The following is a 24,671-nucleotide window of genomic DNA, read 5'->3' on the forward strand; positions in this document are numbered from 1 at the left end:
GGTTTTTGGCTTCTCCTTTGATCTTTAATGCTATCCAAATATGAGCCAGCAGTGTGCCCTGGCAGCCAGAGGGGCCAACCACGTCCTGGGGTGCATCAAGCACAGAATAGCCAGATGGTTGAGGGAGGTGACTGTCTCACCCAACACTGCACTGGTGTGGCCCCACCTCAAGTACTGCGAGCAGTTTTGGGTGCCTCAATAGAAGGGCATCAAACTATTAGAGTGTGTCCAGAGGAGGGTGACCAAGATGGTGAAAGGTCTCGAGGGCAAGACTTATGGGGTCACTTGGTTTGTTCAGCTTGGAGAAGAGAAGGCTGAGAGGAGACCTCATTGCCATTTACAACTTCCTCAAGGTAGGCAACGGAGGGGGAGGTGCTGATCTCCCCTCTCTAGTGACCAGTGATAGGACACAAGGAAATGGAATGAAGCCGCATCAGCGGAAGTTCAGATTGGACATTGGGAAAAGGTTCTATGTTGACTGAGAGAGTGGTCGGTCACTGGAACAGGCTCCCCAGGGAAGTGGTCACAGCACCAAACCTGTCAGAGCTCAAGGAGTGTCTGTATCATGCTCTTGGTCATATGGTTTAGTTTTAGGCAGTCCTGTGAGGAGCAAGGAGTTGGACTTGAGGATCCTTATGGGTCCCTTCCAACTTGAGATACTCTGTGATTCAAATGTAGGAGAAAGCAGAAAAGGCTACATAGTTTTCATGAAATCTGTGCATAAAGTAGCACTGAACTCCAGTTTACGATATTCTGGGCACTACTGAGATAGCAAAACAAACTGCTGCTTCTTGATCAACGTAAAGGAACTTTAGTTAGGCTACATGTATGTATAGAAATAAGTAGATGTTTAGTTATTTGATGATTCAGGGCTTAGTAAGAAAGACTGGGCATGGCAGAGATCGGGGAGATGACTATAGTAAGGTCTTATTTTGTAGTTTCATTAGCAGCTTTGTTTCCTTTTTTTCTTAGCAGGTATTACCATAATGCAAGCATAGACATTCAAGCAAAGGCTACTATGACAGGACTGAAAAATATGCTTTTTTAATATGAATTTCTTATGATTACTCATTATGTTTATGCATTAACATGCACCTTTAAACCCCCAAGATGAAAAACGTACCTGGTTTGCAAACAGCTGATATCTTGCTTAACAGCACATGTATCTTTTCATCAGGCCAGTCATGAAGAACACGTGAAAGGATGTAAAGATCTGCTTCTGGAAGATTATCCTTGAAGAAGTCACCTGTTGGAAAGCAGAGTTAGTACATTCCTACAGAAACCACAGAGTACATTCCTACAAAATGAAATGAAAGTATTGCAGAGGAACTAGGAGCTTCAGCAGTGGTAAAGAAAGAAACAAGAATGAACAGGTATAGGTACGCACCGATTTGCACATAAGGAAAGCGTAGTTAAAGAGAAGAGCAGATCACAGGTCAGAACCCTGTAACCTATCAAAATGGTGAAGAAGTCTAAAGCAAGGAAGGAGACATCAAAGTCCTTTGTAGCCACTGTGTTGATCTTGCCTAGAAAAGCAAAGCCTGAGAAAAGGACATGCAGCCTCTACTCCAAGTGGTACTCAAACACAACTAATTCATACTGCCTTATTTATCCACATCCTCCAACCATAGCCAATTTTGTTTTTATCCCCACAGGCTTGAGAAATAGTGTCTCCATTTAGCATGGGTGAGTCTACATTGCCTTGTACCAAGACACGTGTTTGGGGTGGGAGCAGCGTAGCATGCCATTTTCTGCAGCAAAAGCACCTGCTCTGTGCTCCAGGGTAACAGAAATGAGACAAAAGGTCATGTGCTACATTTACCTGATACAAATGTCACTGGAGCTGTGTGTTGTTCTGAAGGCTGAAAGTAAGAGATGTTTGCAATGACTTCTGGAAGGTCAAATACTGTGACCTTGAGATTTGGGTATATTTGTACTAATTCATGAGCCAGAGCTCCAGTGCAACCTGTTGAAAGTTTAGAAATGTCAAATCAAATCTTTTCTCCCAGCATTTGCACAATTTTTTAAAGACAAGGCTGTAAATAACATTAAAATAGAGACATCATAATTAGAGGTAGACAGTCAGCTCCACAATTAACATGGCACTAGCACTTCCTGGTAGATAGAGCAACACTTTAAAGCTTGGGGAATACAGACACAATTCCTTACTGTCATAGAATTGCTAATATGACCTTTGATACCAGTACCTCAGGGGTTTTTTGAGGGTAGAATACCATTAATGAAAGAGCAAGGTCTTGTAATTTGTGGATGAAGAGCACTACAACTCTTTACCATTTACAAAGAACTGATATACAACATTTGACAAATACTCTCCAGCATGGTGAAGGACAGGGATAGTGAAGTCTTGGAGTCTCTGTGCAAGTGGCAAAGGTTGCACCAGTATTGTGTTAATTCCTCTGACATTGCTCTCCACCTCCCCTGGCAATAAGTGTTTTTTCTTCAGTGGATCTTTCCCTGTGTAATAACGCTCCCTCTGTACAACTCAAGCACAGGGCAAAAAAGGACCCTAACCAGGTGTATCATTAGTCTTCAACATTTTGGTGGTCACCTTAATATCACCAGATATTAATAATCAAAGAAACACAAGACAATTATAAAAAAATCAAAACTTTGTTCTAGCAGTGCAGTGTTTCAAGTTTGAGACACCAATATAGAAGGCTTCAGAAATAAATCCTTCATTACTTTAGAAAATCTTGGACATGCCAAAGGACAGTAACAGCACAGTTGAAAATGGAGTTCCCAGGCCAATGTCCTATCAGCTCAGCCTCAAACCACCTTGTTTTCTGTGTTGAGCTGTGTCAGTATGTAACTGATTGTGACAAACATTCACTTTTTTCAAACTACTCAAGTACCATTTAAGTAACTCTGCTTTCAGTTAACTGCACTCAGTCCTTTTATTCTGACATTACAATATCAGAAAAGTAACAGTAAATAATATTACTGCAGTTCTAGTAAAAAATATACACGTTTTAACTAACGAAATATAGAACTGAAATCAAGCTTTTCCCTTTAATTTGTATCAAATTCAGTTACAGGCAATACCTCCTAAATCACAAGCAGATTTAAATTGTGAAAGATCAAATGCTGTAGCCACATCTCTTGCTGTCAGGTGGGCAATGCTGTGCATGGCAGCCATAAAACGCTGTTTTACCTCCTGGCTGTGATAATAGTCCTAAAAAGGGGAAAAAAAGCACCTTAATTGAAGTTTATTTTCATTACGTAACTAAGACTATGTACAACCAAGGCAGCAGGTGCACACCATTAGAATTCTAAAATTAAAAGATCAGTTCAAAGTGGCATTGACTAGTTGCTCATCCAAGACATTTGCTATTTCACTGTAGTGATAAGCAGATTTTTGCATCCTCTCCAAAATTCTGATCAGACAGACGTCTTTTGCAGTGTGTCTCAAAGGGCATACACTTGCCTGGTTTGAATCTGTTCTTGGTGATGTCCCAAGGGCTGTTAAATTCAACACTTCCTCCCACTGAAGCTGAGGCAGCAGAGCAGGAAGAAGGGGTAATCTGAAAAGCGCTTTTTAAAGAAATACTGTGGCTTTGATATACATTTACTAACACATTTGCTCCACAGGAAAATGTCTCCAGACTTTAAAGTGTTTGAAAGGACAGATTGAGAGTTTTTTCTTTCAGTCTCCTAAAGTGTTCCTCCTTCTTGATATACTCACAAATTGCTTTCATTTAATTCTGACATTTATTCTCCCACGATAGGAAAATAATTAGATGACTGGACCATAACTTAAACCAGAAACATTAAAGCTCATACTGGGCTTTTTGATTAGGTGAGATGCAAGCATTCAGTACCAGAACCGCATGCCTTTACCTTTGAGATGATACACAAGCATGACTCCCTTCATGTCTCACTTTCATACAGACTTCATCAGTTATGTCTGGCTTTACAGCTACCATGGCTGTGGTATGCACAGTGCTATAGGCAGCCCATATATTCTGCTTCGACATACTATCTTGTACACATATGGAGCCCAGGCCTGAACTGGTAGTGATTCCTGCCGCAACCATCACCCAAGCAAACTCAAGTTGGTAATCCAGATGTTTAACAAAAGATGAGATCCGGTTCACCTACATTAAAACATTTCACTTGCACATAAATTGAAGCATCTACTGCAGTATCTCTCCTAAAGCAAAGTTTCTAAACTCCCTTTAAAAGATGTTTTGAAGGATTCCTAAAGGAGGTTCTATCCACCAGTAATCTAGGTATTAACATTAGGCTAACAGGACCTTCTTAAGTTTCTAAAAGCCCCTATTTCCTTCCATCGACTGTACATGAGGGATGTAGACACGTTAATTAGGAGACTGGCTTCATCAGCATCTAGAAGTTACATACAAATTAAGAACATCAGGATGCAGTCTGAAGTATACTTTAAGTCAGCACTGCTGTTAGAGATGAAGTCCTGACATATTCTCCTGCTTACTCTACTAGCCCTCTCCTTGAACAGGCACAAATATTTATGCCCTGCAACCTGCGTCACCAGCTGGGTAACTGACACAGCGGTTATAGCTAAGTGATTCTCCAGTCTGAAACACATCCACCTGGGCTAGCAGTGGAAAAGTAATGCTACAGAGATGGAAACAGATGGAAGAAAGGATTACAATTCTGATCAGCAATATATACCAGCTTGAAGCATAGACAAAGCTACAAACCTTCATAAAAGAGACTGAACCCCTTTCTCCACTGCATCAACACAGGGCAGCTTTGATTACACCATCAGCACAGGTTGAACTCAATGCCCACCAGTATCAAGTGATTGGCATCCAATACGGAAGGAGTGCATGCGTGATAAGGTACTACCTGGTGTTATAAAAGGCCACATAAATGTAAATTAAACAGTCCCACAGGTTGTTCTGAGAGTGTGTTAGCTGGACGGGCAACACTAGCCAGAGAATTTTCATCAGCACGTGAATTTCCCAGTATATTCTGCAATTGCTCCAGCACTTCAGAGCCTAAAGTTGAAGGGAACAGAAGCCTGGGACTAGCGAGTTGCATTCTGTTTCTACCATTTCTGAGACTGCCCAGTCTCCATTTGCCCCTAGATCAGTTCTGGGCTCCTCACAGCTAGTTTTGATACTAGTAAGAGTTTACATTACCTTAAATAAATCCTCTGCTTTCTTTCCGAAGGCTCGATGGTTCTGCCTGCTGCCTTCTTTGACAGCAGACTCCAAGTTTGTGAAGAGAGGCCAAAGGTGGTCATTAGAGTGGATAATGTAGCCATGAAGTGAGTATTCACCATCTGAGGTCAAGTAGGTATTTGCTGAATCTGTATTACTGTAACCTTACGGGAAGAAAACAACTGTAACCAGCTTTGTTTCAGTATTTTACAATTGTCATTTAAAATCTGAAGGCATGTCTTCCTGCATAGCTGTTAAATAGCTAGCAAATCCCGATCTTATGATCACATTATTTTTGTGCAAAGATTTCTGTGAAACAATTCTAAAAGTCTTCTCATTCTTAAAGGATCAAGTACTTTTTTACAAAAAGAGTTCAGATGCTGGAAGATACAGATAGGCAGTGATTTTTTTTAATTTTTTTTTTGAACCAGAGTACTTCAGATACCTGATATTCAAGGGACAATATTAGAAGTTCCTCATTCTGGACTGCATTTTTCTTTAGGTTATGGCTTCTCCTTCCTTAAATTCAAGCTTTCTCCACTATGTTTTGCCTTAGGGCTTTCTCCATGGACTTGTCCTCTAACAGAGTTGAAAGCCTCCTCTATTTCCTTTCCTTGGCACTTTACCATTTCAAGTCTTACTACGTAAATGATGCATATGGAAACTTACAAATATATAGTGCAGACTGAAAGAGTTAATCCTAACACTGACTCCCTCACCTATATATACCTTCAAGCACTGTTCCAGTTAGGGGAACTAAAATTTAAGCTGTTGTCCATGAAGAGGGTCACATTCCAGAGCTCTCCTCTTTAAAACCCTGATTCTCTGCTGAAGACTGTGACTCTGCATTGCTGCAGCAGGGAATGGAATTTAGTCCTTATTTTAGATACAATCATAGAATCATTTCAGTTGGAAAAGACACTTAAAATCATTGAGTCTAACCCTTAACCCAACACTGCCACTTCCACCAGTAAACCATGTCCCTAAGCACCACATTTACACATCTTTTAAAAACCCCCAGGGATGGTGACTCCACCACTTCCCTGGAAAGCCTGTTCCAATGCTTAGCAACCCTTTCAGTGAAGAAATTTTTCCTAATGTCCAATCTAAAGCTCCCCTTGCACAGCTTGAGGCCATTTCCTCTGGTCCTATCACTTGTTACTTGGGAGAAGAGACCGACCCCCACCTCACTACAACCTCCTTTCAGGTAGTTGTAGAGAGCGACAAGGTCTCCCCTCAGCCTCCTCTTCTCCAGTCTAAACAACCCCAGTTCCCTCAGCTGCTCCTCACAAGACCTGTTCTCCAGACCCTTCACCAGCTTCGTTGCCCTTCTCTGGACACGCTCCAGCACCTCAATGTCTTTCTTGCATTGAGGGCCCCAAAACCACACACAGTATTCGAGATGCAGCCTCACCAGTGCCCAGTACAGGGACACGATCCCCTCCCTACTCCTGCTGTCCACACTATGTCTGATACAGGCCAGGATGCTGTTGGCCTTCTTGGCCACCTGGGCACACTGCTGGCTCATGTTCAGCCGGCTGTCGACCAGCACCCCCAGGTCCTTTTCTGTCGAGCAGCTTTCCAGCCACTCCTCCCCAAGCCTGTAGCACTGCGTGGGGTTGTGGTGACCCAAGTGCAGACGATATATCTGAGCTATGACTCCGCTCCCTGTGACTTCCCATGCAACTTCTTCTTAAAGATTTTGTCAGCACTGTGTCCGGAGAGCAAAAGCAATCTAAGGATTCCTTGAAGGAGACCTAAATGTGTTCATTAGATAAAGCCAGCCCCCAAATGGAACAATTCCAGCTACTAATAATGAAAGCAGAGAAGCAACAATCCATTCCCTTCTCCCCCAAATCCAAGTCATCCACAATATCAAGTCAGACCCTGTGACCTTCAAAGCACGTCTTCCAGTCCTGCATGTCTTTCAGTACTATATGCAGTTGGAGAGAGGAGAAATTAGTCACCTTGTGATGTTTTCTCCAGTAACCCAAGACCAGCACATGCATCAAGGAGTCTTTCTGTTCCACACACAGAGGTTCCAACCTCATGTGCAATATCCGCAGCTTTCAGTGGACCTTTATCTTTCAGATGATCGAACACTTTCAGCTTAGAAGCTACAAACAGAGCCTACACGCAGGAAAAAAAATTGTTAGCGTGCTGTGTTTAAAAGACTGCAATCAAGAAACAAAAGAACTATACCTTTTGCCTAGAATTATTCTACACAGCTACTGTTCTTTAAGAAGTGCAACACAGTTTAAGAAAACTCCTAAAAATTGCTCTGATATGTCTCCTTCCCTCTCAGAGGGTTTCACTATCTTAGCCAAGCAACAGAATTTTGAACAGAGGTGTTTGGGAGAGAAGGGAACTCAATATTTTGGAATGCAGCCTACAGATTTTGTATGAAGGCCACCTCTTTATTCAAATATTTAGCATATCCCCATCTATAAGATCATTCCATGAGGTCAAACATTCTCAAGCATCTGAACCAATGCCAAAAAATCAAATTAAATTTGATTTACCCAAAACATAAGAAACTGGAAAGCTCCACAAAGGCAGTGTAACAGCTTCAGTTTCTATAATACAGGTCTTTGTTTAATAAAAAGTAAGGAAAAAAAAAACCAAAATACTTCAGAGCACAACTGTACTACACGCGTACCTTAACAGGACACGTACACACGGAACTGAGAAGAGAGAACAGCTAGTGCCTGACGGTGACGAAAAACTCATGGGCAATGCAGCTGTCTAAGTTGAAAAATTTAACTGAACTTGTAGAGGTATGCTAACCAAACCAGAGAGGACCGTTAACGAGATATGATAATATATACCTCTCCATTCGAAATTAATTTGCAATTCTGCAGTTTCAGTATTCTGAAATAGTTAAAACACCTAAACCCAAGGAACTTATGTAGAGTACAAGAGTGGAAGCACACACAGCAATCACAGAATCCATTTCTTCAGAACTGCAGGCAACTATAATGTACTTAAAGGCAGTCAAGGAAAAAAAATGGATTGACATTCTGATTAATAAAAAATAAGTGGAGAAAAAGATTAACTTTGAGAGGAAGGTCTGCTACTGTGTGTCTATATATTTTATCATCTTCATCCTCTTTTTACATTTTCCTCTGTTATTCTAATAAGAATGTATAGCTGGGATTTGTTATAATCCAGGTTTTCACAACACTGAGCCAACTGCATCTAGTCTACAACCATTTGGCTTGTAAGACCTGCCCAATCTTTGGACTGATATCACCTGGAAACTGTAAGAACATGAAAGAGAAGGTGAGAAGATAGGGTCAAAAACTTGTCTGATCAAAATCACTCTTTCTACCATTCTGTAATTGAATTAAGGGCGGGGGAAAAGAAGAAAAACCCCCAAAGGTCTGAGTACAGATCAGACTAGGCAAATTCAGAACAGAAGTTTGAGAATGTTATGATTTAACCCTGATCCCCTGCTGTTCTGCAACAGCAGCTGTTCAGAGTAAAACAGGCAGCAACATCTTCGCTTGCAGAAGATTTCACTTGTCTTTATGAAGTCCTTGAACACACTCAAGAATCAAAATGAAACAGAACTCAAGAGCTTTTGTGAAACTAAGTGCTTTTGTGCTCTTATTCTCATTCTACAAGTGGAGAGACTATGAGTTCTGTCAGATCACAGGAAGTGTTCATTGCAACTGGTAATCAATTTTACAAAGATCCAAGCCCTGAAGAAAAAAAAATTCTCCACTAGTTCAACAAGAAATTCAACACTCCATACTCTAACTTTACACTGGATTAGTGGGAAAGGAAAGCTTCTACTTCTGTTTACAACCTCCTCTGTCTTTCACTGCACAAAACCAAATTCAGCATTGCATCACTGTAAACACTGTACATAATATGCAACGAAATGCTGATGATTCTCTATATTTTTTTTTTACATAAATTGAAGAACGCCTAAGCATCATCTCACCCAAATACATCAAAACTCGCTCCCTATGGATACACAAGGAAGTTCACAAATGTAGCAATCTCAAGGCTGCTTTATTTCAAATCTCTCAATACCGCTTGGCATGTCTGCAAGCAGCATGCCTACAGCTCTACAGTGACCACACACACTAGTTGTGCTATCTGAGCACAACTTTCCACTGTTTCAGCAAAACCATTGTCTGCTGTCTTGTGGGTTTCCTTCCATTCCCCTTCAAATTTGTTCTTTAGTTCCAGGTTTGTCATTTCACTGCCACTTTGGCAGTTTTTTTCACCTCTTCCTAAAACATGAATGACTTGATGGAGATCAATGATCTATCAGAATGACTGGTGTTCATTTATCCTTCACCTTCTTCACTATTGTCTTCACTACACTGGACCTGCAAGTAGAAAACCTGGCAGCACACAAAATGTCCAGCTACTCATTTCCCATCACCTTGGCTGCCACACAGAGCACGTGACGTTCTGTCTGTAAGCTGTTACGTGTATGTCTCCATCAGATACTGCATGGAGATTATCAGCTAAACATACCTGGAACATGAAGCAGGGTATAAAAAAAATTCCTTAATAGGGAACAAAAAACCCCAAGGTCTTTTACTAAGCGCTAAAAGTTAGAAAGGAAATATATACAATTCTTGTCACAGTTTTAAGTTTGGTAAGTTAACCATATTAAATGCTTTCTTTGCAGAGTATATAAAGGTAACTTCCTGCTTGATTGTGCTCTTGTGATCAGTAAAGAAAAAAATAAACTTTTTCCTCTCAAGAGACCAAGAATTTTGTCAAATGGGTAACTGAAATTTCATAGAACAGATAAAAGCAAATACCAAAAAACCCCAATGTTTGCACTGCACCAGAAGTTTCAGCTATCTTAGATTCTCTGGTGCTTCAGTGGTCCTTTGATACTAATTATTAATACATTCTTACCCCAGCTCAAGTATTTCACATTACCTGATGTACTGAAGTCCAATGAAACAATCATATCAGTCAGCAATGTAATGAGTAGTTTTATTTTTTCCCTTACCTTTGAAGCTCTAAACCCATCCATCAGCTCTAGAATTTTAGATGGAAGTTTATCTGCACTTTCCAACACTCCATTCTGTTTTTCCAAAGGTATCACAAAACCAGTTCTGATGCTAGAACTGTTTTCAGATTTGTAAATAGCTCCCGAGGAACACATCCCACTGCTGTCCAACTTACTAGCACCCTTGTGCTCTGTGAAATTTGAAGATTCACTTTCTCCATCACTCAGGTTCTCAAAAGTGTCCACAGAAGGGATAGAGTCATACTTTTTACGTTGTACATTATGTTTAGGGGGTGGATAGTACAATTCTGCTAGCTTTTTGCAGAAGTGATTCAGAGGAAATCCCACCACATTCAAGAAGTCTCCGTGGACGTACTCAACTAACATTCCACCAAGGGCCTGGATTCCATATCCACCAGCCTTGTCCCTGAGGAAGGGAAAGCAAACACGACATGTATCTAATTAAGGTTAAGAGTAAATGTAGCACAGAACACAAATAACCCAACCAGTACTGCAGAGTCTGGAATAAAGACTAGTGTACTCAAGTTAGAGGCAGATTAATTCTACTAGTTACGCTCAACACTTATATTTATCTTGTGGTTTATAAATTGAAGGATCTGTATTTCTACTAAGGGTGAGTAGCCTAAGGTCCAAGTGCCATAGTCAGCTAAAGCAGGAGGCTCATGATCCGACTGCAGTCAGATTGTGTTGCTATAGATTACCCAGCATTCTCCAAGTCCTGGCCACCAAAAAGGTAAGAGCAAGCATCACCAAGACCAACACTGACACTGGATGGCTCAGCTGCATACTGACCCTCACTGTATTCCACAAGTGGCTGAAAAAGCTTTAGGAACACATTCGCTCCAGAAGGAGCTCGTGCTGAAGACAACTTAGAGCTCAAACAATTGCAGTATGTCTTGTGGATCTCAGTCACAGGAATACCTAAAGTGAGGATCAGGAAGACAGGATTTTCTGGGGGAGGAGCAACCTATTCAAAACCAAAACCACTACTATCCCATTCAGCCCTATACAATTCTTGTGTAACCCTCTAAGTAGAGTTGTGGTTCACAACACTGTGCTCTTAGATGTCATGGTAATACTACTGATTTGGCGCAGGAATGTATTTTCACAGAAAGTAACCTTAGAAATCTAATTTGTCTTTAGGTGTCATTATGCAAATTCCACTGTGTGGAATGGAAATGCATACAGGCAGATAAGCTGCAGTAGACCCAACAATTTTACTGTTCGCTTTTAAGGAACAAGGCATTCAGAAGTCTGCTTACTACATGATAACACCAGAATCTGAAAGCCTAAGTCATCAAGCTTTGAAACCAAAGGTCAGTCAGTCTCAGATCTATTAACTGCAGGTAGCACAGAATTACACAAACTACTTGTGAAAGGAAGTTACTACACAAAGAAGGCTGTAGATTTTTCATGTTATGATTTGATCAGAACCAGCTCTTTACATTTTTAGGACTTCTTTCTAGATTCCCTTTCCGATAGTCTCCTAAGAGAAAGAGAGGAATCAGTATCCCAGTAAATGGGATTTTTTAATTGCTGTAAACTAGGGAATAGGGCTTCTCCTTCGATCCTGCATTTTAAGCACCACTACATAGCTTTGTCATTGTTTAAATTATTCCATCTTTATAACATACTTAATACTTACACCATATAAATTAGGACTATTCTAATGACTAAAAAGTCTTTTCATTTTTAAATGAAGTAGCAATCCAGTAAGATTAAATCATTCTGGTACATGCTGACATGGAGGCAAAAAACATTGTGGTCATCAGAAGCCATGGTATCATACTCCCAGCAAGGACATTAACACAACTGGCCACATCTTGTTTATTTTTATACAGAACTTCATATTCTGGCATTGGATCCTGATTAGAATTCTCTACTACAGGTACAGCTTCCAGTTCAAAAGTATAAGGCTACATAGTTAGTAACAGTTCTATTTATTTTTCCACAAGTGTCTTCCAAGCTAAAACCCAGAATACATCAGTATTTACACAGCTCTCATAACTTGCTCTGGCTAATCTGACTGACTTTTGTAACTGGATACTTTTCTTAGTATAACACTAACTTTAAGGCTTCATTTCTAACACTATGCATAGCGTCAGTTAGCTTGCATTACAATAAGATATACAACTCACTTTGAAGAGTTTGGCAAACAGTAAGATCACTGCCGCAATTACAACTTTTTCAGTAACTGACTGTTGTAGAGGATACATAATTTCAGCAGGAATGCATGCAACATCCAGTGATTTAAAAACAAAACAAATAAAAAAACCCACAAATGAACAACCAACCCACACATAATACAGTAGGAATGTCTGCAATATCCACTGATCTTTTTTATAAAAACCCCACCACAAACAAACCCACACACTATACAATGGTGAAAAATTGTTAAAAAATAGGTAACTCTGGAAAATGCAACGTTAAAGCACATTTCCTTTATCAGCTGTAGAACTTGAAGTTTTGTCACGCCACAAAACAGTATATCCATGTATAGGGTATCTGTATTGTCCGACACAGAGCCAATGATCAAGTCAGTCACTGTTCCACTAACAAGCACCACTGCTCCTACTCATGAAGGGAGATCTTGGTTGGGTTTTAGGTGGGCTTCCAAAGGCGAGAACACATGTACGACGGTTATACACGTGTCCTGGCCCATAGTGTCACATTAGTAGAAATACAGACACATCGCAGCCACGTTAGACAGAGTCCATCTGAACTACTGACTAGGCTTCACTAACAGTCAGAAAGGTACAGGTACATCACTGACAAAAAAATTCGTCTTTACTGAAGCAAGCGTTTAAAGCACATTAGAAGCTGTATACTAATTTCTTGCATCTCTATCAACTATTAGTTCATTGGACACCCCAGCTTATCTTCGCTTCACATATCTACAAATTAGGCAAGGCCCACCTTCAGTTCCTTTAAATTTGAAGTTAATGGTTCTGTAGAGCAGAGAGACTAGCATGACAGAGGTAAGGAGAAGCAGGTCACAGAAGGTCACCTGTCTCTTGGGAGACGCAACAGCTAGATATCTGGTCAGCATACACACATCATGGAACCAGTCAGAAATGCGTTTCTATTTGCAAAGGAATTGCAAAGGAGCAGAGACAGGCAGATACAACAAAAAGATTTGCCAGTAGGTTCTAGTGAATGTAGAACAACTATTTCATACAGAGGAGTCACCTGTAGCAACACGGTAAGACTGAAAACAAGATTCAGAGTTAATTCTAGTATAAGAACAGTGCAGCTCCCCTTACTTCCGTAATCCTGCACCTGGAAGATTTCTGCTCTTATGCTCCAAGAGCTGATCACCCCAAGCTAACCATGAACTAATTTGAGCTGTGAGACTGTAATTATTCACAAAATCTAAAAGATACATTTGCTATAGCTTTGAAGGAAGTAACTCTTAATAGAAATCATACAAGAGAAGAAAGTTAGACATTTACATTCTACATTTTATTACTTCATAGTTCAAGTCTGGAACCACAGAGCTCCAGCCTCTGTAATCACCCTCTTTCCCAGCGTGCAGTAGGGTCCTTTGGTTTCATTGCCACCATTCAGAGCAGAGCTACAAAAACCACGTAAGATCTTCAGACTGGAAGTTGTTCACAAGGGAAAAGATTACGAAATAAAAAGCTAGGTCAAAGAGGCTGGCAGAAACGAAATCTACTCATTACACAAGCCCTGAACAGTTAGGATTACTATGGTCCAGCCCTCTTTCTACAGAGAGAAAGAGACCCTGCCAGCAGGCAGAAAATCCTCGGTTGGAAAGAGGAATAGGAATAAAACAGAAAGGGAAAGGCTATCTTTCTGCAGCCCAAATTTTGGAGGGGTTTTATAGCCTTATCACAGTCTACCTTGACATAGTCCTTTTCCCTCTTCCCTTTATTCATACTTTAAGTCAACTACATACTTTTAGAACTAGTCCCTGTGTCACCAGTGACTGACTTTTAAAACACTATACGCCAATTCTGTCCTCACTATAAAAAACTCAATCCAATCCTGAACAGCACAAGAGAGTCAATTTTCTTCTAATTTTTCATGTGATCATTGAGTCTTGTATGATTTCACAAAATTAAGTCAACATTAAAAAAATAAACAAATGGTCACTTGAACTGCAACAGTGTTTAAAAAAAACCTGTATGCACATAAATGTGCAACCAGTACAGGCAGCTGTGGAGGAGGGGACAAAAAACCCTAGCCAACCAACCAAAAAACAACCACGAGACACTTCTCCTTACTATTTTGCAAAATTTATAGACACTATATTTAGTAGTTCCTTCACAAGGCCAAAGCAAATGCTTCCTGTCCTCTTGATTATATGAATGAATATTGATTGGCTTCAGCTCCAGAGAGTAATGAAATACATTCTCATGACCTTTGGTTCCCAAGAAACCCTTGCCGTCACACACCTTATTTAGTAGAATGAACAGTACTACCCAGTGCTGTTCATGAGCCATTTTGCTGCAGCACAGCACTGCTAAAGCTTATTTTCTTCCAGAGGAAATAATCAGAATATTCAAAAATATTTTTCAACCTGACATTCTTCCAGAAAAAAAAAATCCATGGTCATTTCTCCTTTATGATCAACTGCATACTAAAGTTCACCTTTGAAAAACCTAACTAGGAATTTCTGTTACAAACTGTATTCTGGCCAAAACATTCTTCTCTGCATAATCCAATTGAGTTTCAGTCTCTTTAATAAGCTGGGAGCCTTACAAGTTCAGAAAGTATGCCTCATTTACACCTAAGGATTAAATAAATCCAAAGCCTTACACTGGTTCCTCTTCCCCAGTAAAAAGTAACTGTATTGTTTTACAGCACAAATGAGTTTAAAAACCACCATGACTGATACTCCTAGAGAGTCCGAATTGAAGTTACAGAGCCAAAAGTTCACCTCAGATCATCAGATAGGGAGTCCATAGTGCTAACTATGGCCTGGTTTGCCTTCATCAAGCTTCAGCTAACACAAAGGCAAATTCCATAAAGTCACAAACATTCCCTTGTTGTCTCCAAATAAGTCATGGGTTTTTTTTTTTTAAACAGTCTAGTCAACTTCATCTTAGGATGCGTTAGGCATTCTGTTCTCATACTATTTCTTCTGTGGAATCAATGTTGTCTGCAAGTAATATATTAGAAGGGTAATGGAAACACATAAGCTAAGAGACAACTATGGAACACATACAAGCTGGCCACAAGAATAAATGAAAATTAGGCTGGCATTTCTTGCATCAGAGCACTGCGATTTTGATAAACTAAATAAATCAAGTTCTAGCTTATTTCAATAAAGTTCTCCAATACCGTGATTATCCAATACTCACTCTATTAACCTGTTTTATAATGAGAACTATGCATTGTCTCAGGTATCCAAGCTCCCTGAATGCCTCTGCTAACAGAGAGATAATTGTATACCGCATGAGCGCTTGCTCTAATCCAGAGCATTTCAACAGTCTTCACTTTTCAAATTTGTTAGGGTATTAAAAAGGCAGCTCAGTTTCCCTGGAGGGATGATAGATCCAGACAAGATGAACAGAATACCCACCTTGCATCACCCATGATAATATTTATCATATAGACACAGCAAAAATTCACAGAACACAGGACAAAATGTTTTATGGTGGTGGCTAATAACGTATGCTAAGGCCTATTCTCGAGTACTGTGTGATAGCTTCAGTGTCTTACTTACATTGGCTCCCCACTATGAATGTACTCCCATAAGAGCTCTTCAGACAGGTCAGAAAATTTTACTTTAGTCTCTTCATAGAAATCAGTGACTTCGGTCTCTAGCTGATTATCTACAGAAAGGAAGAGGCCTTATTAGAAACAAATACTGTAGTTTAGAGAGTGTAACATCTCGGGTTTATTTCGTATTTATTTCACGATATTGCTTGGGAAAAATTAAAGACACTACACAGATACATGAGATGACTAATAATGCTCTTTAGGGACAGTGGACTCATAACTTTCACCAAAAATAAAAGCTTCCATTTTCAACCTCTGCAGTCCTGTCTTGGGGTTAACAGGTTGCTCTGTCTTTGTGGGAGATCTTAAACTAATGATGCTTATGCAGAGCTATTTATGGACTGCTAGCATGCACATCCAGCACTGAGTACAAAGGTAGCTACAAACAACCTCCCACTTTATGACTGTTTTCAAAGAACTCTTAACAACACATCATAGTTAAACACGTAGCTGCTGTAAATGCTTGAATATCAATGTGCAGCTGCATCTGCGCTGCCGACTCAGGCATCCAGCAGTCCCATCAGTAACCATCAGTGTCGCTTTCACATAATCTCTCAAAAAATAAGCATCTATCAGACTTCTGGATCTAGAAGTGCTTGAGAGAAGGCCAGAGGAGCAATAAAGTACTGCACACTTGGCTGTGGACCCTGCTGCATGCAGTACCCTGTGAACCTGGTAGACGGGAGGCTTTTCCAAAACATGTTCAGAAGGAAACAGCCTTGCACAAATGAGTGTCCATGTTACGGATTATTAGTTCTCTTTACTCTTTTCTATAAATACTAAGGTCAGCATCTCCTCTTATTGCTGTTCTGATAGCAGCGGAAATTCTTGAGGAGGAGTAAGAAAGATCCTCAGTGCAGACCAACTGCTAATGGTGTTAGTGTTGAAAAAACATGTAATGACCCAGATGATAAAAAAAATTGTTACATATGAAGACAGATTACTACCTCTGTCAGTATTGATAAAAAAACCCAATCAGCTCAAGATGAAAAGTTCATCTGCAACATATGTGGTACTTAATAGCAGAACTGTAATCAAACTAAAACTAAAACCATATTCTAGAAAGCACTTCCATTGATTGCATCACTTGGGGAACACGCAGACTTGTGGTTATTTTTATTAATATGAGTATGATGTGCCTTAGATGTGTAAACTTCAAATGAGACATGCTGTCATAGCATCAGTACTACAGTTGCGTGCACTTTTACTTTCTTCCTAGAGCAAACAACTGAAGGCATTATTAGTCTTGCTGGATTGCTCACAGGAATCCCTTGATAACATGTTGTATTTTTCAGCAGCTCTTTCTACTGTACTAGCATATTAGTAAGGGTACTGGATCACTGACTTTATTTCTGTTACAAGAGTTAAGAGCAATCATTCCAGTAAAGATCAAAATCTGTAAATAATTTGTCTATAGAAAGACTATGTCTAGTAAAATTTGAGAGGAATGATCCTTGCAAAAGTTCCACTAAACAATATTGGATTAGTTATCAGAGGAAGTCCCTCAAACCAAACAGTGCTCAAATTATGTTAATAGTACAGGTCTCAAAAACTGCTTGCTTACTATATAAACTATCTGATAAAGAACATTGATGTATTGCTCCCTACAATTCATTAACAGTCTGAGGCATTAAACCATTACCTTACTCATCCCCTAAAAATCGGCTCTAAAGCTCCCCCTACAGATTTAGAATAGTCCCACAATTTACTCTGTTTTCTTAATTAGGTCCATAGCTTTCAGAGATAGTATTTCTAAACTCTATTGTACTTTTCCTGTGTGAAAACTTAATATAGTAAGAAGGTTGCCTTTTACGGAGAGTTTAACTTCTATATTGATAAGGTAATTCTCATCTTGAGTAAGAAGCCAATTCAGACTGTATATGAAAAATTTCCATTCTGTTACTTCACTTGTACAAGTCCTTATGAAAATAATTTTTAATGGCAATACTGAATTTAGTAAAATAACACACTCACCTTTACTACTGCAATGTATAATAGCCACTCCTGTGAAAACACTGTGCTCTTTCCCACTCAACCTGTAAGGGAAAAAATGTGCATTAAGCAATAGTTTTATGAAATCTGGCATGTGCAAAAATGTTCTACATGATTACGTTACTGTAGCCTGAGAAACAGACCATTATCTTAATACATTACTTGATGGCTCTGACATGCATCCTAAATAAATACATTTTATATTATTTCTTTATTTCAATATAGATGAAAATACATTGGCAAAACAAAAAAAGCTATCAAAAGATTCAGTCATTTCAAGCCTCCAAAATCTCACTTACACTGATGTCCGTAATTTGGAAAAGCAGTCCATGGTATCAGCTTATTTACTGTACACAGGGAGAAGTGACTATTTCAAATGCACAAGAAAAAGGCAATCAGCTTAAATACTACTATTACAGGCATCTTCACTGAAAGCTGGCAATAAATAGCTAGCTGATGCAACTTAAACCAAACAAGTGATAGGCAAGTAGAGCTTAGGCACTCATTTCATCCAGCCTGCCCCCAGGGTTTCCCACGGCAAGCCAGCGTAAGAGGTGCAGAGCGCGCAGGAGGAGCCTGCAGTCCCTCTTGCCCCAGACCTCTGCGCTCTCTCTTGTAGTGGCTCCAGAGCGCCACCCTGTGGCCGATAAACTCTGAGGACTTCAAATTAATTACTCTAATGTGTAAACTACGCAATTACAATAAATAGCATGAGATCTTGAGCCTTGGAAGAGACTAACTAAGGAATAGTCTCCTAGAGATTAGCCAGGCTATTATTTGATGTGAGCAGAAGCACCTTGCGCTCTTACTAGACCCCACAAGATTCCACATAATTAATTTTAAGATGAAACAGTGACTGAAAACTTTAATCTGACACCTTGGATATATGCAAATATATACCTTGTCTGCATTTTTTCCTGTTCATAGAGAACAAAATTAAGAGGAGTTCTAAAAAACTAAATTTTAAGTGAATTTCATATCCATGATTAAGAGAGTGACACACTGACATTAAAAAAAAAAACAAACCCAAAACATTTGCATGTGTTAGAAGTAGACTAAGTTCTAAAAAAAAAAAAAAAAAAAAAAAAGTACTATTTTTGAACTACTCAAACTTGGAAAGATTTCAAGCAAAAACAGTTGTGAAATCTCTTGCCAGACAGACACCTTTGGCAATCTCCTACTAATAACATATGCTGCTATCACTTTTTTTATTAAGACTACTACTTTTGAGTTAGTAACATGGCACAAAGGATCAAAAATTCAGCCTAAGTCATCAAAGAAAAAAATATGAATCTAAAAGCCACTTAGAGTAAAACTCCAAAAACTACCAAGCCACTTGTATTCTCACGTTAGGAGACGCTTGAGTTACAATGTAAACTGGTGAAACAAGCAGTGCACCTTTTCTGTATTTCCCCCTTAAAACAGAAGCACAACTAGAGGATTCATCACACATCATCCTTGAGAAAGGGAGTGACTAGAGTTATTTAGTTGGTATTTCTTAGAAAAAGAGAGCACTACAAGATAACATTAAGCTTGTAGGGGAAAGTATCCTCTAAGAAAAAAGCAGAAGCGTCGAAAAAACACCAGCCCACCATCCACACAGAACACCGATGGAAGCAGAATTTTCCTCCTCAGTTAAACTACCGAATTTAAAGCAATTGCCCACGAACACTTTACTTTTGCATGTACTTCCTTGTACATGCAATACTCTTCCATTAAGTGTCAAGCCTCAAATGATTTCTATGATGTCCTCTTTCCCATCATGATCCCGTATCTCCCCATCCTGTACCACCTGAAGCATACATACAGTCATGAAATAAGTGACTCTGAAAACTAATCCAAGTGAAACCAAAATGGTTCGTTATGTCCCTGATCAGCTTCCTAAGGTGAAGGGGCAAGAGCAAGCAGCTGTGGGTAACATAAAAGCAGGTCTAACTTTCAGTGGCAGAACTGCCTTACACTACTTAAAATGACTGAAAAATTTGTGTCCAGGGAATTCTTCATATGCATCAAGGAATCTGTACAGCTCCTTTTAAAACAGCTTAATATACACATTTGGAATCTTACTTAAAACTACAGACCTTGACAGCATCCTATAGGCATCTTGCTTATCAACTGGTTTCTCCAGGATCTGCTCATCCACAGTCTAGAACAGAAAGACAGAACAAGCAGGAAGCTCACACTTACTTTTCAGAAACTGAGGCCAGAAATGATGTTTAAATCGTTATTTCAGCCATGGCTTCTAACTTGAGTCTACTGAGTACAGCAAGAAGCACAGATACTTTGGTAGGACAGGTAATTTAGTGTCAAGCACATACTGAGTGCAACACTCTCCAGTGGCTGCAGCTCTCAAACAAAAGGGTAATTCAACTCTTGTCCTTCACCATTCACTGTCTCTGTGGAGACGACAGGTATAAAGTGATGCCCACTACAATGCACAACATTAAACAGTTCACAAGACCTGGACTTCTTGACAGTTAACAGTTGCCCGAGAACAGAATTTCCATTACACACTAGAGGATCCAAGGCAATGATTATGCAATACTAGTGTCTCTGCACACAGCAGCCAAGGCTTCTAGCACCCAAGATACCAAAAATTGCCTTGTTGGGGAAAAAAAAAAAAACAAACAAACTAAAACCCACAAAACCCAAAAGACATATCAAACCGCAGGTGTAACTCCTGAGTGGAAACAGCTTTCAAACTTTAACTTTAAACCTAAAGATACAAGCATTTTCTACGCTTGTCAAACTAAAACAATGCTAAACCACAGAAGGCTTCTTACCACAATAGTGTCTGCTCCTATGACAACATCAGGTGTTCTCAGGTGTTTCTGCAAAGGCATAAAGAAAGAAGGTGTTTCTCAAAAGAGGTAGAAAGAACAAAACCTTTTAAAACTTAAGGTAAGAAAACATGCTTGCTGGTTTACAGGTAGGGTTCTACACAGACCTGAAAACAAGACACTGTTTCTCCTTTTGCACTGTTTACAAAATAGTAATTATTTATACCTCCGTAAAAGTGAGGAAAACAGGAGGCCTGAGCAGACTATTCTCGGGATACAATTTTGCCCAAATACGTTACTGACAAACAAATGCATCCAGGGAAGAACTAACTGCATTCTTAAGAGTCAGCCTGGCCTTCAAGGTGGCAGATAGAATTCCTTTAAATGAAGTGCCCCATGTATGAAAGGCAGGGAGTAGAGCCCTCTAGGATCATTTTTCCAAGCCAAGTTTTGCTGAAAAAAAAATAACCTTTTTTTAGCTACATTTTGCTTCTCTCTCTCATAAAGGAACACATACAGCCCACTTTGGGGAATTGAGAGGTAAGGATATGTAAAGATTCCTTGTAGCTTTTTCTTGGCTTTAAACTGTAATCTGTCCTTATAGCTGAGTGTTTATTTACTTGCATGTTACAAAGTACATAGTTATTAAACACTGCAGGAGAGGAAACTTGCCTGTAACTGTGATCATTATATCAAAAAGTTTGTAGGGAGGTGATTCTTCCCTAGAAAGGCAGTTCTGCTATGCAAAGCGTGTCAACAAATCCCAGACATGATTAAAAAAAACCCATCCTTGTATGAAGAAGCATTTTGAAATCCACTGAACTAGCATTATTGCCAGCATAGTGCTTTGCAATGAAAGCCCAATGCCAGTCAGTTAGTGAGGCTGGGTTTAAATTCCACTCTCCTAATGTTGTACCATAGTCTGAAAAGAAGTTGACGGAAGCCTGGATAACGATTTACATTGCAGGTCATGCAATATTTGCTTTGAAGAATGGTGACACCTGGCAACATTGTGGGTTTGAAGTGTTCGACATTCCTTTTCTGCCATCGCTATAGGTTCAACAAGCATACTCCTCTCTTCCAGAGCTGTATTATTAAGAAATTCTTATGGTACATTTTGTGGGATCTGATCAGATAGACTTTGAAATAGGTTCTGGTAGAGATCAGCCCTACGTGCTCAAACACAGTGATCACGGCTAAGGGCAGAAGTCAAATATGCCACTGACAGTATAAATTCTGTCACTGGTTTTCATAACATTTAGGATGCAAAGTGGATGCCTTGACTACAGAATGTGAAATCATGTCAGCTTCATCCTTCTTAAAATGAAATGGCCCGTTTTTTTGTCCACAATGCTTTAAAACAGAATTTGTCTTTTTCTGCTTTCCTCCAGCCCCTCTATACTCACAAATTATGAGCTATTCTCTTGTCACAACTGTTCAGTTGAACTGCTGTTCAGTGAAAGCAATAGCAAAGCACTGGATTCACATCAGTGTGTTTTTCCCACAGAGTTTGCCTCCACAGTTAATAAATACCTGGAAATGAACAACCATCCCATCACACACCTGACTGTTGGAAGGAACTACCCAGTACATATCCCCAGCAGCAGTAGGTGTGCTGCTGACAAGAAGTGCAGGCCACTGCTGTTTGTGGAAAAGCCCTAACTGCAGGCACAAAACCTTCTTTTGATTAGATGAGTTAATTTCAGGAAGCTATCTTTCACAAATGACAGAAAAACATCCATTTGCCTTCAGTGGGGAAAACGCACTCAAGCCATCACCTAAAGAAGTACATGCAAATTAAGTCACAGTAACACACACCACTTAAAGACAAAAATCTTATTGCCAAAACAGCTGGTAACTTACCACATGCATTCTGTTTGCTACCTCAAGAGCTTTCTGTTTTGCTGTTTCCACAGCATACTCATAAGGGGCTGCAAAAGATGACTTTTCAAGTGTCTCCTTAAACCAGGATGGAACCACCTCAAACCGCAGGCCCTGTAACAAAGGGAAGCAATGGAGTCAGTCTGATCTTGTCATTAACGGCTGCTCCCAAGACATATAAAGCAAGTGACAAATTTGATCTTTGCTCTTTCCACTTGAACACCCCTGCCCCCAAACACAGAGGGGAAAAAACAGTGCTTCTCTTACAGTATTTGGTGTATACCTACCATCTGCAAACAGTCCAGGACAAGAAACAAAATCAGAAAGAACTTCCAAACTGGTCTGCTTACTTGATTTTACCCTTATTATTTATTAGAACCTAATAGTATTAGATTTTTATAGGAGAATAATGGTGAAATTACTAACAGTATAAAACTTACGCACTTCATGAACAGACTATTCCGCTACTGGATTTTTTTTTTTTTTTTAATTGACTCCATCCATAGCACTTCACTTGTGCACCAGTTGTACACATTCTTACAGGAGCTTTACCACCCACACTTTAGGTGTCATTATACATGTGATAAACAGAAAACAAGAAGAGTCAGTTTCTGTGTGGTTTTGTCAAAAAAAAAATTCTTCCTACTTCTTGCCTCCAGGTTATACCTGTACATTTACTACACCCAACAGGCACATTATGTTTCTGATAACTTAGTGCATGCTTGAACCTTGGTGCTTCTCCATATCTCTGTATTTCAAAAAGAATATACTTCTTTCCCATTTAAGGTCAGCTTCTCCCATGAAGAACAGTAACACTACAAAATCTAGATTAGATGCATTATAACACCCAAGTGCTATTCAGCAGCCTGCCCACTGAGGTCAACATGTTCCTTCACAGGGGCTGAACGGTCCGAATGACAGGTTCCAGTTCCCTTTGCACGCCGCAAGTGCTTTACAGAAGGAAGGGACTGCTACCTTATTTCCCCTGCACACCCCTCCCCGCTCATAATACTAATCCCATTAAGTTTTCACACGTTTCAGAAGCCCAAGTCAAATTTTCAGTACGTTCGGTATTAAGTGTCTGAAGTAAGGGCAATGGAAGTACATTTTTAATGACTTCAGTCCTGTAAACATTCCAGGCTTTTCTATTATGGGCCAGAAGTAATTATGCCGGCATTTTTCACCCCGAGCAAGCCTTTTACTTGTTTGACCGCACCACGCCCCTGCCAGCAGAACACTTTAATCCACCCTCACGTTAATCTGGTCACATACAAGACGAGCAGCTCAGGGGGCAGAAACGCGACGGCAGCCGCCCGGCCCCGCCGTTCGGAAGCCCCGAAGGCCGCCGCCCCGGCTGGCGGGCGGGCGGGCGGGCACAGCGCAGCCCGGCGCTGCCGCCGCCGCCATCGCCCCCGAACACGATCCACCCGGCTGCCGCAGGAGGCACGGCCCGGGCTCGGGCCTGCCCTGTGCCGCCAGCCCGCGGGGGCGGCCGGGCGGAGGGGGCGGGAAGCGGCGGGACCGCAAGCCCGGCCCGGCGGCCGCGGAGCCCCAGCGGCTCGGGCCGAGGGACGGCGGCGCCGTCGGCCTCTCCTCAGCCCGGGCGCGGCGAGGGGCCCGCCCGCACTCACCACGTTGGTGAGGATCTCCTGCCGGCGCGGCGAGGCGCTGGCCAGCACCACCCTCTTGCTGACCAGCTTCCCCAGCACCGGGTTCAACACCATGGCGGCCTCGGCCTGCCGCTCCGCGCACATCGGGGGTGGGGGGGTGGGGGTGGCGGCGGCCGCCTTATACGGCGCTGGGGCCGCGGGGCGGAGCCGGGACGGGACCGTCCCCGCGAGTGGCGGAGGCCCCGCGGGGCGGAGGCGGGCGGGTAGCCTTCGCGGCCGGGCCGGGAAGGGGAGGGCCGGGCCGGGCCGGGCCGGGGAAGGGAGGGGGTGCGTCCCCGCCGCTGATGGGCCCGCCGTGGGAGAGGGGCGATCGCCAGCCGCAGGGCTGTGAGGGGTGGGGTAACTTCGGGGGAAGTGGCAGCTTCACCAGTGTGGTGGGTTGACCCTGGCTGGACGCCGGGTGCCCACCGAAGCCACCCTGTCACTCCCCTTC

General features: G+C 41.1%; 1 protein-coding gene across 2 annotated transcripts in view; it reads right to left on the reverse strand.

Annotated features, from left to right (window-relative positions):
• ASMTL (acetylserotonin O-methyltransferase like) overlaps positions 1 to 24,292 on the reverse strand; it is a 30,043-nt gene extending 5,751 nt beyond the window's left edge. For both annotated transcript variants that reach the window (XM_086477155.1, XM_086477149.1), the window contains exons 1-12: positions 24,200 to 24,292; positions 22,551 to 22,682; positions 20,691 to 20,738; positions 19,989 to 20,053; positions 17,890 to 17,951; positions 15,860 to 15,968; positions 10,147 to 10,573; positions 7,130 to 7,292; positions 5,142 to 5,326; positions 3,064 to 3,193; positions 1,823 to 1,966; positions 1,124 to 1,246 (exon numbers count right to left, since the gene is read on the reverse strand). In XM_086477155.1, coding sequence (XP_086333281.1) covers positions 1,124 to 1,246; positions 1,823 to 1,966; positions 3,064 to 3,193; positions 5,142 to 5,326; positions 7,130 to 7,292; positions 10,147 to 10,573; positions 15,860 to 15,968; positions 17,890 to 17,951; positions 19,989 to 20,053; positions 20,691 to 20,738; positions 22,551 to 22,682; positions 24,200 to 24,292 — 1,681 coding nt within the window. The remainder of the gene's footprint in view (positions 1 to 1,123; positions 1,247 to 1,822; positions 1,967 to 3,063; positions 3,194 to 5,141; positions 5,327 to 7,129; positions 7,293 to 10,146; positions 10,574 to 15,859; positions 15,969 to 17,889; positions 17,952 to 19,988; positions 20,054 to 20,690; positions 20,739 to 22,550; positions 22,683 to 24,199) is intronic.
• Between the last annotated feature and the right edge of the window lie 379 nt (positions 24,293 to 24,671).

Source organism: Leptosomus discolor, chromosome 1 (assembly GCF_034619465.1).
Source record: "Leptosomus discolor isolate bLepDis1 chromosome 1, bLepDis1.hap2, whole genome shotgun sequence".
NCBI classification, from domain to species: Eukaryota; Metazoa; Chordata; class Aves; order Leptosomiformes; family Leptosomidae; genus Leptosomus; species Leptosomus discolor.